General features: G+C 41.2%; 1 protein-coding gene across 1 annotated transcript in view; it reads right to left on the reverse strand.

The window, feature by feature from the left end:
* Positions 1-12,258: 12,258 nt before the first annotated feature.
* Positions 12,259-14,071, reverse strand: part of OOSP1 (oocyte secreted protein 1) — a 56,783-nt gene continuing 54,970 nt past the window's right edge. The window contains exons 4-5 of the mRNA XM_079102606.1: positions 13,374-13,502; positions 12,259-12,563 (exon numbers count right to left, since the gene is read on the reverse strand). Of these exons, the coding sequence (XP_078958732.1) occupies positions 12,464-12,563; positions 13,374-13,502 (229 nt within the window). The 3' untranslated portion in view covers positions 12,259-12,463. The remainder of the gene's footprint in view (positions 12,564-13,373; positions 13,503-14,071) is intronic.

Below are 14,071 nucleotides of genomic sequence, written 5' to 3' on the forward strand. Positions count from 1 at the left end.
AGCCTATCCACTTAAAAAAATACTAAGATCTGAAACAGACTGAAAGATACTAAAGAGACCTGATGATTATGATGCTGAATTTGTTTTTGGACTGAATTATTTTCTTTTGCCATGAAGGGAATGATTGATGGAACTGTGGACATTTGAACAGGTCTGCAGCTTATAATACTGTATGTTCTTGGTTTTAGGAAATATACACTGAAATGCTTAGCAATAAAAGGTCACAATTTGACTTAGTATCAAAAGGTCAAGAGAAAAAATATCCAAGTGTGCACAGAGATGTGTGCACTTGCACACACGAGAAGAATTCAAGGGCAAATCGCTAATGGGAGAATCTTAGGGAAGCTATATGGCAATTTTGTGTATTATTTTGGCAACCATTTTATGAGTCTAAAATTATGTTAAAGGTTTTAAAATAAACAACCTTATCTTCTACCTTACCTCAGGTATCTATCCGTAGACCTTTGTCATCACCAAGAAATCCACCTTCCCCATAACCTCGACTTCATATACCATAGTCTGTTCCGTGACTCTCATGTCTACTCCATCCCCTAAGAATTATCACCAATAACGCACTAATGTCCTCAGAGCGCTCATCTTTGGTCATACCAGCCTTCTACCGTGAATCCCTATCTTGTCTTTTTCTCCACGTGTGCCCCACCTGAACTCCCCAGTCAAGCCTAACTTCCCCTCCTCAATCCCCTGGTCATCCTTACTTTTCCGCACTTGCCTGGTAAAATCATAACCTAGCTCACTCCAATGTTCTGCCCATCTGTCACGTACCAAGATGTGCAGTGACTGGCATGGGCCTCTTCTAACAGGTACGGTGGAACATCTGGGGTCTTGCAAGGTTTTCATATAGTCAGTGAACGGCACTGTGTGTTCACTTGGAAATTGTTTTTCATTCCTACTAGATGGTCGTGGAGTAACCACAGGCATTTTGCTTGATTTTACTTCTTTTTGCTGGACTTATGCATCTGTTGGGGAAATGCTTCAGGAAGGAAGCCTTCTAAGCACCAGGTTCACTTCTATGCTCTTCCACCTCAGGAGCCTTAGCACTGAGCGTTCTGGTAAAATTTGGTGAATTCATAAGTCACATTCTGCTGGTTTCTCTGCATCTCCCTCCCACCCTCAGTCCCAAAACTTTTCAAATATCCTGAGGTTAAAAAAAAATAAGCAGAATATTAAGTTCACTTCTCTGAGACCTTAGTCCTCTCCAACTACTGACCATCATGCCAGCTCTCCAGTCCTTCAAAAAGTACCTGTGTACTTTACCTACATCTTCAACTTGTTCTCAGTGAGTATTTCTTGCTACAAGCTGCTTTCTCCATGAGAGGCAGTAACAGAAGTTCTTCCTACTTAAATTTTGAGGTAACTATATTGCCATGGACACCACAAATCTTGCTTTTTAAAAGAACTATAACAGATTGATTTCAAGGGCAACTCCAGACCCCCAAACCTGTGCTAGAAGAACATACCCCATAAACACCAAGTAGTTGCCCTCAGAGGAAGCAGCCCCCAGTAACCATTTCACATGAGGTGACATAGAATAACAGATAAGGAATAATTATTCGGCAGGCACAACTAGGGGCTGTCAGATTATAGTGCCAAAGAACTTGCTTTCTGGAGACATAACCAGGATCTGATTAAGAAACAATTTCACTGTCAGGCGAGGAAGTCTATGCAGTTACTGCCCTGGAGAAATTGATTAGAATGAGCAGTCGCCTCTTTTCTCCATGAGGGCCTTTACAGCAATAATCCTATTCCCTCTGAACTATATGTGTGTGTATGCATCCATGCGTGTGCACACACACACGCGCGTGCACAGAGTTTATATTTCCCCATACATGATAAACCATAAATGGACCAAACTGAGGACAGCACATCCTCATTTGCAGTAACTACTTATAGCATTTTGGGTATCTCCAAAACAAGGGTGAGTATATCATAATGTGGCCAGGGAGATTGACTATGGAAAAAACTACCTGTTCCCAAGAAGTCTTTATTGCCTTTAGTAACAGAATACTCTGATGTTTTAGGAGGTTGTGTAACTAGAAACCATATTTCCAAACTCTTGTGACAGTAGGTGTGGCCACATAACTAGGCCATGGCTGATGTAATAGATGTATACAACATCTGGGTAATTTCTCTGGAGAAAACCCACTGACCTAGACATCCTCATTCCCCTTTTTGGGTGGCCAAGAAGAGGTATCAACAGAAGCAGTCAGTTGGGGACAGAATTGGGACATTAGTACTAACATAAGGAATGAAATCATGGAGCAATCATGCTCTGTGCCATCTGACAGTCTCTGGACTCATCCTTCAGCAAAATAAATGGGGGAAGGAAAAAATAACAACGAATCAAACACCATTACCCTATGTAGATGTATGATTATACAAATGGTATGCCTCTACTTCATGTACAAACAGAAACAAGATGTACCCCATTTGTTTACAATAAAAATAAATTTTAAAAAATAAATAAATAAATGATTAGTTAGTCCACTGTATTTTGAAATCTATTACATCAGCCTAGTTTAGCCGCAACCTTCATACTCAACAATGTGGTAGAAAATGATAACTGATCCTCTGGACTGGAAAAGCACAAGGATGCAGTGTTTCCCAATTTCTATAATCTTAATCTTTTTGTGCTGCTATTAAAAAACAATTGGTCCTTGGCACCCATGAAGGTTTGGGTTCCCTGGAGACACCCAAATCCTTGGAGGTTCATTTTATCCCTCATATAAAACGCTATAGTACTCTACATCCTCCTGCATACTTTAAATCATTTAATTATTTATAACACCCAATGCCGTATCAAGTCAATGTTAATAGCTGTGACGCTGTGTTGTTTAGGGAATGACAGGAAAAAGTCTGTACATGGTAAGCAAAGAGAATTTGCAAAATTTTTCATCAGGCATTAGTTGAACCCATGAATATGGAGGGCTGACTGTACCTTTGAAACTGGGTAATTTGTAAAAAGAGAAATTTATTTTCCCACGGTTCTGGAGATTAAGTGGTCCAAGTTCCAGATGCTGATAGATTCCATAGCTGGAAAGAATGTGTGATCTAAAGGGGAGGAATGTTGTGTCCTCACACAAGAGAAGACAGAGCCAAACGCTGCATGAAGTCTCCTATAAGGGTCTGGATCCCATCAGTAAGGGAGGAACCCTCATGACCCAAGATCCTCCTGAAGCCTCTGCTTAATGCTATTCAGTGGCAGCACCTGAATTCTGGAGGTGAAGCATTCAAACCATAGTACATGTCATAAATAGTCCCAGGATAACTAATTTCAAGCATTCGCTGAACAAGATGTTGGGAAGAAACATGTACAATCGGCTCTTATGATCTGGAAACCAGGTGTACAATAATTATCATGGCTACGAATCTGGAAGATTCATAGAATCTCTTGGTTTTGGTTTTTTTAACAGACAACCACTATTTAGGCTAATTTCCAAAATTATGCTTCCATCTTTAAAAAATAAACACCAAAACCTCAAACTGACTAACCAATCAAATTGTAAAACCTAATCATCCTAGCTGGTTCCAGAGGACTGACGGCTTAGCCAAGCAATCTCTACTTCAATTTTAACCAAAAATAACCTATAATGAAAAATATATTCAAAATTCCACTAATGTTCTATTTGATATCTGTAGAATCTAAAGTTCATGATTTAGATGTAAAATGGAGCACTCAATATCAATACTTATAATAAAGAGCATAATTAAGCCAGGAATTGAGGATAAACAGACCAAAACATATCCATGAATTTATGGACACTTGATTTTGTATAACGATGGTATAATAGAGCAGAAAGGGCAAGAGAAATTTTGCAATATCTAGGACTGAGACAATTTTTTTTCCTATGTACAAGCAACTTGATCCACCATTCACATGATATAGAGTAAGTATCAGGCATAATGTTGAGCTAAGCGTTTATAGCAAGGCAAAACTGGGAGAAAGTAAGACTTTTTCATTATTGTTTGGCCTGGGCTCAGGTAAGATTTTTTTTTTTTTTTTTTTTTTTTTTTTTGGTGGTGCTGGGGATTGAACCCAGAGCCTTGTGCATGCAAGACAGGCACTCTACCAACTGAGCTATATCCCCAGGCCCTTAGTAAGATTCTTAACACTAACTATAAAGGAAAAGGTGGAGGGAATGAGTGACAGCAACATGAAGAGCTGTTCATCAGAAAGGCACCACTAAGAAAGTTAAAAACTAAAGCCAAAGCATGGGAATGTGTGCAGCACATACACAACTGGTTCACATCCAGAATATATACAGAAATCTTAAGATTTCTCAAGAAAAAGTCAGTAGAAAAATAGGTGGACAAGAGACTTGTGTAGGCACTTCCAAAAACTGTTTCAAATGGCAAACTTATTTAAAGATGGTTAATTTCATTTTTCAGCATGAAAATGCAGATTAAAACTACCATGAAATATCACCAAACATTCACAAAAGTGAATACAATGAAAAGTACTGATAAATCCAAGTTTGGGCCAAGCTGTGAAGCAACCAGAACATTCATAAACTTGGAACAAACTTTTCAGAAAACTTTTTTGGATCTAAAGGGTGAGCCACCCTCCTCTAGATACACACATCAAAACTGTATGTGGAGATTTGCAGCCTCTGGAACAGGAGTCCCCTGTGCTTCTTTCTCTTTTGCTAGCAAAGCAATAAAACTTTTTCCTTTTTCTCAAAGCATGTCCTGGATTGGCATCAGGGACAAGGACTGAGTTTTGAGCAACAAATTAACAATCCAGATTGGACCCAAGCACAGTCCCTGTTCCAACTTTCTTAGGCAGGCCTGGCTCTCCAAGCAATCCCACTTCCACACTGAGGATGCAAGATGGCTGGTGAACTTGTTGAGAGCCCAACTGCTGGAGAGGTGGGAGACAAGTGACCCTGCCTAGGGTCAAACTGGAGGAGCTATTCCTGAGAGTAAGGGGAGGGACTGCAGGACCATCCCAGCAGCTGATAGTTTCCTTTGCCTCAGGGAAGCCCACCTTCTCTCCCTAAATGGTACGTACAGGTTCCTCCATCTTGGTCCACCTTGCAAAAAAGGAAAGTGAATGCAGCAGAGCCGTAACACCCTTGCCATCTGCGTGATCCCTGCTTTTGTATACCTTGTCCAGTCACCCACCAAGTGCCCCCATGGACCTCTGGACTGCTCTGATGCTGGACACCCTTAACTGTCCATGCCCATCCCAGAGAGAACAAGGACTTCAGGTCACTTCCCCCAACTTCACCCTCTCTCAGCAGGAAGAAGCATGGAGATGTTAGCCACCCATTTTTCCACAGAAAGGGAGTGTAGAAATTGACAGTGGGGAAATATAACAGTGTCCACTTGGTGCTTTGAATACAGCCCTTGCTGCTCTGCCACTGGAACTTATTTTTTAAATGGACATGTTACTTTCTCCTCCTCTCTCCCTGCTCCTCCCTAATCCCTCCCCCTCTCTAATCTCAGGGGAAACAGGATCATCTTTCTTCCCCATCCCAGGGAGAGTCACCTGTGCTTGGGCAGACACCCACCACAGGAATGAAGCAGTTCAGATGGTGGGGATGTCCCCAGAAGATCTAACTGATTAGATCTAATCATCTAATTAATCATCTAATCTAAATGATTGTCCCCAAATTAACAAGTGAGTTACAACTCTGACCGAGGATACATGGAATGTACCTTTGAATCACCTCTTTAAAAACCCCTCGTGCCCCCTGAGGAGCAGAATCAGCCTCCTCCCCTGTTTTTCCTTTGCTAGCAAAGCAATGAAACTCTTTTCCTTTTCCTCAAAACAAACAAAAAACTGCATGTGTGTATGTGTGTGCACTAAAACCAGGTACGAGCCTACATTCATTAATTATCAGTTAATGATGTGTAGTGTGTTTATACAGCAGAATACTGCAGAACTTGAAATCGAGCTATAACATGGAGAAGGCTCACAATACTCATGGTGAGTGGAAAAGAGGCCAAAACACGAAATCATATTTACGAGAGTGAAAAACATACAAAATTAGCCCATAAACTTAGGGGTGCACACTTAGTAGAAAGCAACACAAAAAAAAAATAATTACAAATTCAAGGTAGTGATTAAATTAGGGGAAGAGATTGGCAGGTATTCTCTTAGGGAAAAGCTTCTCCAGGTGTTATGGGTACTGTTCCTGTTCTTGACCTGGTGGGTAGTTCGGGGTTCAACTTATAGTAATTTACTAGGCAAAGCTTTATAAACATTTATATACATGTATAGGTTAATGTTATTTTTAAAAGTCATTTCAAAGGAACCCAAATCTAATTGTTAAAATGCCTGGTCTTTAGGATGAAGGTGGGGAACAAATTCCTGTAAATTCAAAGTACTTAAAAGTCCTTCACCTGAGAAGGCTTGAAATTGCAGTCACCCCTGATTGGCTCCCTTCTTCCCAGACACCTGCGACTCCACAAGACTTCAATGAGCCACTACAGCAGGACGATCAGCCATTAGGCAGCCTTTTTCAATTCACACTTAAAAATCATATTTAAAGAAACATGTCTGAGTGACTAAAACTCGCCATATACTTTAGATACTTGCTGCTCACTCTCCTTCACACTCCTCTGGCTAAAAGGCACAAAAAGCTTCTATTCACTGTATTCCTAGGAAATCCCTCCTGGTCTATTTCTGTTCCTAAGGCTGCACCTATTTCTTCTTGCCAAGGGTTTGTGTATTTTAATGACCCCCGTCTTTCAACAATGCTTGATCTTAGCGGGTTGACCCCTCAAGATTCAGGTCCACAAAACCATGTTCACATTATACTCCAATTGTACGTGGCATGCATGGGCTAGACGTCTCAATTCCAAAATCCCCCTCCCATAATCTTGCTTCCAAGTGGCACTCATTGCTGCTGCCAGCAAAAGTCATGACAAAATCCTATTCCAAAAAAAAAAAAAAAAGTCAGATAAGGTTCTCACTGCCACTGAAGTTTTGCTAGATATAGTAACACTGAAGTCTAATTGAGTCATTCCAGGTTTAGTTGTATTTATTTATTACCAATTATCTCAGGACCAGGACCTCAAAACTCCTGTCTGCCAAACCCACTTTGCAGACAGATCTGTAAACCAGGCTAGCAGGGAGAGGTCCTCCCGAAACTCACTGAGCAGTCACCCAGCCTCCTAAGGCTAACACAGTGTGCTGACAGTTAATTATGTCCAGTGCAGTTGCTCACTGCCTAGGCTGGCCAGTGATTTCCTGATCTGCTACATGCAAGAGGTAGGGAGATAGCAATGAAAAAGCAGGATTCAATCAATATAAAATGTTCCTGCAGAAGCTGGAGGAGGAACAGCATAAGAAAATTAATTTAGGGCAGAGCATGATGGTACAGGCCTGTAATCTTGGTGACTTGGAAGGCTGAAGCAGGAGGATCACCAGTTTGAGGCCAGCCTGGACAACTTAGTGACACCCTGTTTGGCGGGGGGAAGAAAAAGAAAAAGCCTGGGGGTTTAGCTGAGAGGTAGAGGGCCCCTGGGTTCAATCAACCCCTATTACCAAGAAAGAAAGAAAATTAATTTAGGAAGAACATTATGGATGGCAATTGGTCAGTCAACTGATTTCTTGAAAATTCTGCTGGTGTGAGGTTCAAACATGGAAGAACATGGCAGATGAGAAAAGGCAGAGTTAGGATCAGAAGAAAATATCTGATGCTTAAAGAGAATTTCAGCGGGCTGCGGTTGTGGCTTAGCGGTAGAGCACTTGCCTAGCACGTGTGAGGCACTGGGTTCGATCCTCAGCACCACATAAAAATAATTAAAATACAGATATATAAAAAAAAAAGTGGCCCTCTCCTTTAAAAAAAGGTTTCATAAAAGTAAAAATAATGTCAGTCTGACCTCAGCACATTAGTTGATAAAAAGGAAATAAGATAGTACCACTTATTTGACCCTAAGTGTCATTAGAATCAGAAAATCTTTAGTTACCCCTTTCCTAGTATTAGCCAAAACAGCAAGAATCGGAGTCGAATTAGAAATCAGTTCACTCACTCAACACACACGTGGAGCATGTCCGTGTGCCCAAATGTCACCAAAGCTACATCTATGAACAGATCTCTCTTCTATACCTGTGGGTGCACTGTATCCAAACAAAGTCACGGCAGCAAAGAGAACTAAAGCTAGCTTCCCGGAAGCCTTCATGACGCCAGACCAGAGGCAAGAGCCTGAGGACACAGAAACGAGGTGAAAGCCAGCTTGCCTTGGGTTGCTTTATAGCTCCCGGGGAGCCCAGGTGTTGCCCATGGACACATCCTTGGGCCTTTCCCGACACTCAGCCCAGAATCCTAAAATCTGACCCTTCACCTATCTCCGGAGTTCCTTTGTGTTTGCAGGGAAGGGGTAGGGGTGTCTTGCTTGTTTTTTGCACCAGAGATTGAACCCAGGGGTGCTTCACCACTGAGCCACATCCCAGCCCTTTTTATGTTTTATTTTGAGACAGGGTCTTGCTAAGTGACCTAGGACCTCACTGAGTTGCTAAGGCTGGCTTTGAACTTGCAATCCTCCTGCCTCAGCCTCCCAAATGGCTGGGATTACAACGATGCGCCCCGATGCCTGGTTCACATGGGTTCCAAATTCAAGAGAGTAGGTCAACATCAGTTGTCCCCAGAAATCTGTTTCCTCTTTAAGTCTATGTTTCCAATAGAGAAGAATGTTTGCAGAATTCTCACACAGTGTCTTGATTCTAGGATCGTGGTCACTGTGGAGGTAGTTTACATAGCACAAGGAGACTCCACCTGCCTTTCAGCTGTGGCTGAACCCGCCACCCACCACCTGTACACTGTAATTCAGCATTTCTGCAATCCACTTTACTCCCTCCACCTGTACACTGGTTTCCAGCTCCACTTTCCCTAAGAACTACCCACTTCTATTCTTATAGCCATTCTCCTAGGGAGAGCAGGTTATATCCACTCTTTTGGGTTCCTTTCTTTCTTCCCATCCTCTCTTGAACAGACTTTTGCCCTTACCGCTCCACCCAAACTGCTGTTCTCAAGTCATCCCAGCCCCCCACATTGCTGGATCCAATGATTAATTCTTAACTCATGTCCTATTTGACCTTTCAGTAACTGTTAATGTAATTAGGCTCTCGGGAACCCCGTTATCCTGGTTTAACTTCCAATCTGCCTTGCTGACTTCTCCCTGGCTGACTTGAAGCTTCTGTCTCCGCCTCCGCTTAGCTACCTGTTCACACTGGAAATTCCAACACTCAAGCCTTGGACCCATTGTCTTCTTTTTCCTTATTTTCTTTGAATCCATTCAGTCTCTAAGAATATTACATTTTTTTTGGGGGGGGGGGTGGGACTGGTTATTTTTTTATTTTTACAGACTGCATTTTGATGCATTGTACACAAATGGGATACAACTTTTCATTTCTATGGTTGTGCATGATGTAGATTCACACCATTCGTATAATCATACATGTACATAGGGTAATGATGTCTGGCTCTTTCCACCATTTTTCATACCCCTGCCCCCTCCTCCCTCTCATTTCCCTGTACATAATCTGAAGTTCCTCCATTCTTCTCTTCCCTGCACTCCCCCACCCCCATTATATATCATCATCCACTTATCAGGGAAAACATTCAGCCTTTGGTTTTTGGGGATTGGCTTATTTCACTTAGCATGATATTCTCCAATTTCACCCATTTATCTGCAAATGCCATAATATTATTCTTCTTTATGGCTGAATAATATTCCATTGTGTATACACACCACAGTTTCTTTATCCATTCATCTGTTGAAGGGCATCTAGGTTGGTTCCACAATCTAGCTATTGTGAATTGAGCTGCTATAAACATTGATGTGACTGTAGTATGCTAATTTTAAGTCCTTTCGATATAAACCGAGGAGTGGGATAACTGGGTCAAAATGTGGGTCCATTCCAGGTTTTCTGAAAAATCTCCACACTGCTTTCCAGAATGGCTGCACCAATTCGCAACTCCACCAGCAAAGTGAAATGTGCCTTTTTCGATTTTTTTTTTAATACATTTTGAGGATGAATCCAAATTTTCTACATCCAGCCTGGGCCTTTCCTCATGAAATTCAGATACATATTCAACTACCCAGTTGCTATCTCTTCTTAGAGACCTAAAAAGCATCTAAACGTGGTATTTTAAAAATAGAATTCGTTCGCGAGCCACCACCTTCCACATTCTCTTCTGATTTAGAGGCATCTTCCACTTCACGGCTGCCACAGATCCTAACCTCTCCTGGATGCCCCATGTCTACCCATCTGCAAGTCATTCCTGGATGGATGAGATACAGATGAACAGATCTGACCACTTCCTGTGTATTCCACTGCTGCATCTAACACAGGGTTCTCAACCTCAACATTATGGACATTTGGGGCAAAATAATTCTTGGCTGCGGGTGGCTATCCTAAGGACTGAAGATGTTTAGCAACAACCCCGACTGTGTCCTCTAGATGCTCTTAGGACAACAGCACCCCATCACTGTCTCTAGATATGTCTTCTGGAGGGCAAAATCACCCATGGGTGTGGATGACTGGCCAGAGTCATCACTATCCAACCAACCTCCTTGCTCCCTCTTGGTATCTGATGACCCAGCTCAGGTAATCTTGGTAAAAACCCAAGTCAGAGCATGTTACTCTTCCATTTAAAGTTTTCCAGTGATTTTTCCATCTTATTTAGGATAGAATCCAAGCTTGTAAATCAACTTTGGGAAACTAGATGGTCTACCTCCAGCACAGTACCATCATTTTAAAGTTGGTTGTTTTTTTTTTCTTTTTCCCTTAAAATCTTCATTTATTAAGACTTGCCCCCTCCAACCACACTGATCTCCTGTGAAGACTCAGGGCATGCTCTTTCCAGGTACTTTATATCAGCTATTTTCATAGTCTTTATTTCATTTTTAATTGACTAATAATTGTATATATTTATAGAGTAGAAAGTGATGTTTTGATGCTTATACTGAGAAATAATTAAATCTGGCTAATTAACAAATATATCACCTTATTTTTTTGTGGCAAAAACATTAAAATCACAAAATCAGCCCAGATGCCCATCAACAGATGAATGGATACAGAAAACATGGTGTGTGTGTGTATACATAAAGTTTTACTCAGCCACAAAGAGGAATGGAATTATGACTTTTGCTGATAAATGGATGGAACTGGGGAACATCATGCTAAGTGAAATAAGCCAGACCTACAATGTCAAGAGCCAAATGTTTTCTCTCACATGCAGAAGCTAGACCAAGATAAAGGTGGCAGGGGGAAAGGCAGGTTGTGGATGGAGGGAATCCCATGAAAACAGGAGAGAGATTGGTGTAGTAGAGGAAGGGACTGAGGAGGGAGTGGGGACAGGAAAAGGGGGGGAGACAGTGAAATGAAACTGATCAAAGCATCCTATGCACATATATGGATCTACCACAGTGAATTTCAACTTCCTGTACATCTACAATGTACTAATTTAAAAAAACTATAAATAGAAGAAAGATCAGTAGAAGAAAGGGAACAGAGTAAGAGAAAGGGACATACTAGGAACTCAACTGAAGCAAATTTATTCCATGCTTGTATGTTTATGTAAAAATGAGTCTCAATATTATATATAGGCATAATGAACTAAATAAACATTAAAACTTCTTAGCCATTTTGAAAAGGAAAATACATTATTTATTATTGTCACCATTCTATGTGATGGACCACTGAAGCCTTATCCCTATGGCCTAACTGAACTCGTTCCCGGAAATCAGCGTCTCCCTTTTCCCCGCCCTGGTAACCACTATCCTAGCCTCTATTTTTAGCAGCTGGACACCTGTAGAGTCCACAGGTAAGTGAGGGCGTGAAGTATTTGTCTTTCTGTGCCAGGCTTATTCCACTTAGCACAATGTCCTCCATAGTCTTGAATGGCCTTCCTTCTAGGATCTGCAGGCCTCCTTCCCTCACTTCCTTCAGCTCCTTCCCCCTGCCCATCACCCGGATGCTATGTCTTGAACCACAGCCTTACCCCATGTCCCCAATCCCTCTTCTCTGCCCTGCCTTCCCTAGGATGGTGACAGGCTGTCTTTTGTTTACAGTGTCTCCTCCTACTGAAGCGTGAGCTCTGTAAGGGCATGCTGGCAGAACGGAAGAAGGAATAGGCATCGTTAGGTCCCACAGCCTAGCCTTAGCCCAGGGCATGAGTCAGCAACCAAGAAGAGGGAGCAATTTTATGTTAGAAACCTTAAAACGAGTGTAGAAGCTTTAACGTCACATGCAAGTCAGCCCTTCGACAATGAGGAACAGCATGTGGTAGAACAAACTTTATTCATAAGTAAAACTCCATATAGTTAAAAGGGCAGTTCCTTTTTTTAAAAAAGGGAATATAAGAAGGAAACCTGCCGTTTAATTTTAAATTGCAAATTTCTTCTTAAAAAATGGATCAGAGCTGAGACATCACTCGATCCCATTTCGACTTCTCACTTCCGAAATTCCCAGTGTTAAGCAGTCATTTCAAGTTGCTCTCAACGGAGGGGTGAACAGTCCAGTTTCTCCTCTTATGACAAAGGTACAATCATTTGGCAAACAAGGGTCTGTAGCATTAGGATTATTACTGAAAAGGAAGAAAGATGGTTTAAAAAAAAAAAAAAAAAAAAGGTCCAGATACAAACATTGCTTAGCTACTTCTAAATGAAGCAGGGGAAGCACATGGAGACGGGAGAGAGAGTGCGGGTGGAGACAAGGGGAGAAAAGCACTTGAGAAAGTCGGGGCTCCATCAGAGAGACCACAACCTCAAGTCTATCATGAGGCAAGTACATGCCTGCCTAAGTGAATAAGGATACTTTTCCTTCTTGAAGCCATGAGGGCATCCCAAATGCTTTAGATGACCTTGGGCACTCTCTTTATCACATAGCCCCATCCTTTTATTAATAACCAATCAACATATGTGAATTTTTGGTAATATCCCTTCATATGGGACTCAAGAATAAAGAACCATACTGCGTTATACATATGTAGTCCTCCTGGAAGAAGCTGCAATCAAGATTTATGACACTTCTGCGTTTACTTCCCCAGGGATTACCAACATATTTAAGCTACTCTGAAGGCTCACTATTAATACTTGCTCTTTAAAATTCAGAATTTTGTTGATATTGGAGTTGATAGGAATTCTGTCTTTACATCCATTGTGGAATTTCATATGATGCCTAAGTGAGAAACCTCTTATTTATAAGGGATCTCTACCAGTTAGCCACAGAATAGCAAGAAGACCCGGATCAATAATACCTCTGCAAACAGGAATGTATGAATTTGCCATTCCCGATTTGGAAACTCTTTAAGCGCAATGCACATTAGTGCAAATATGTGACATTTCTTTGACATGCCTAGACAAGGTCATGATATGCCCCTTCTAAGTGTGCCTACCATGACAGTGTTGTAGAAGCAGCTCCTGTGTCTTCATCTGTAATGTTTATTCTCGCTTCTGTTTCCCGCTCAGTAATATTGCCAGGTTTTTCCCTGTTCCTTCCCAATTTAATGGGAAGAGGATAATGACTAAAATGAGAAAAGAAAATCGAGAAACATCGTAAGTTCAAAACCTAATGTTTACAAGGCTGAACTCAGGGCCAGATTCCTGTTATTCCTATATGTATTGATTTCTGCTTATTTTTCCAGAATATTACAGGCATGTGTTTAGAAACCCAATATCTGGGCTTACTTTCTGGTTCCACCATTGACCAAAAAATGATTTGAGGCAAGATACTCAATTTCTCTGTGCCTCAATCTCCTCACCTGAAAATTGGCATAGTAGTATCTACCTCATTGAGTTCCCATGAATAACACTCTCATACAAACAAAGTGCTCAGAACAGTATCTGCATATAGTGATTTAAAAACATTAGCTGCTGGTGTAACTATTACTATCTGTGGGAAGAACACATGTAGGTTTGCTTGAAGGGGACAGGAATTTCAGTTTAAGATTTAAAACATAAAAATTTAATGGAAAAATTGCTCAAAGAAAGTTCTTCCCAAGTATATCAGTTTTGTTAAGATTTGATCAAAGTTGTTATTAATCTAGAGTATCATACTTTCTCAAAAAAAAAAAAAATCAATAAGGCACGGAAA

This window comes from Sciurus vulgaris, assembly GCF_902686455.1.
Source record: "Sciurus vulgaris genome assembly, chromosome: 11".
Taxonomy (NCBI): Eukaryota; Metazoa; Chordata; class Mammalia; order Rodentia; family Sciuridae; genus Sciurus; species Sciurus vulgaris.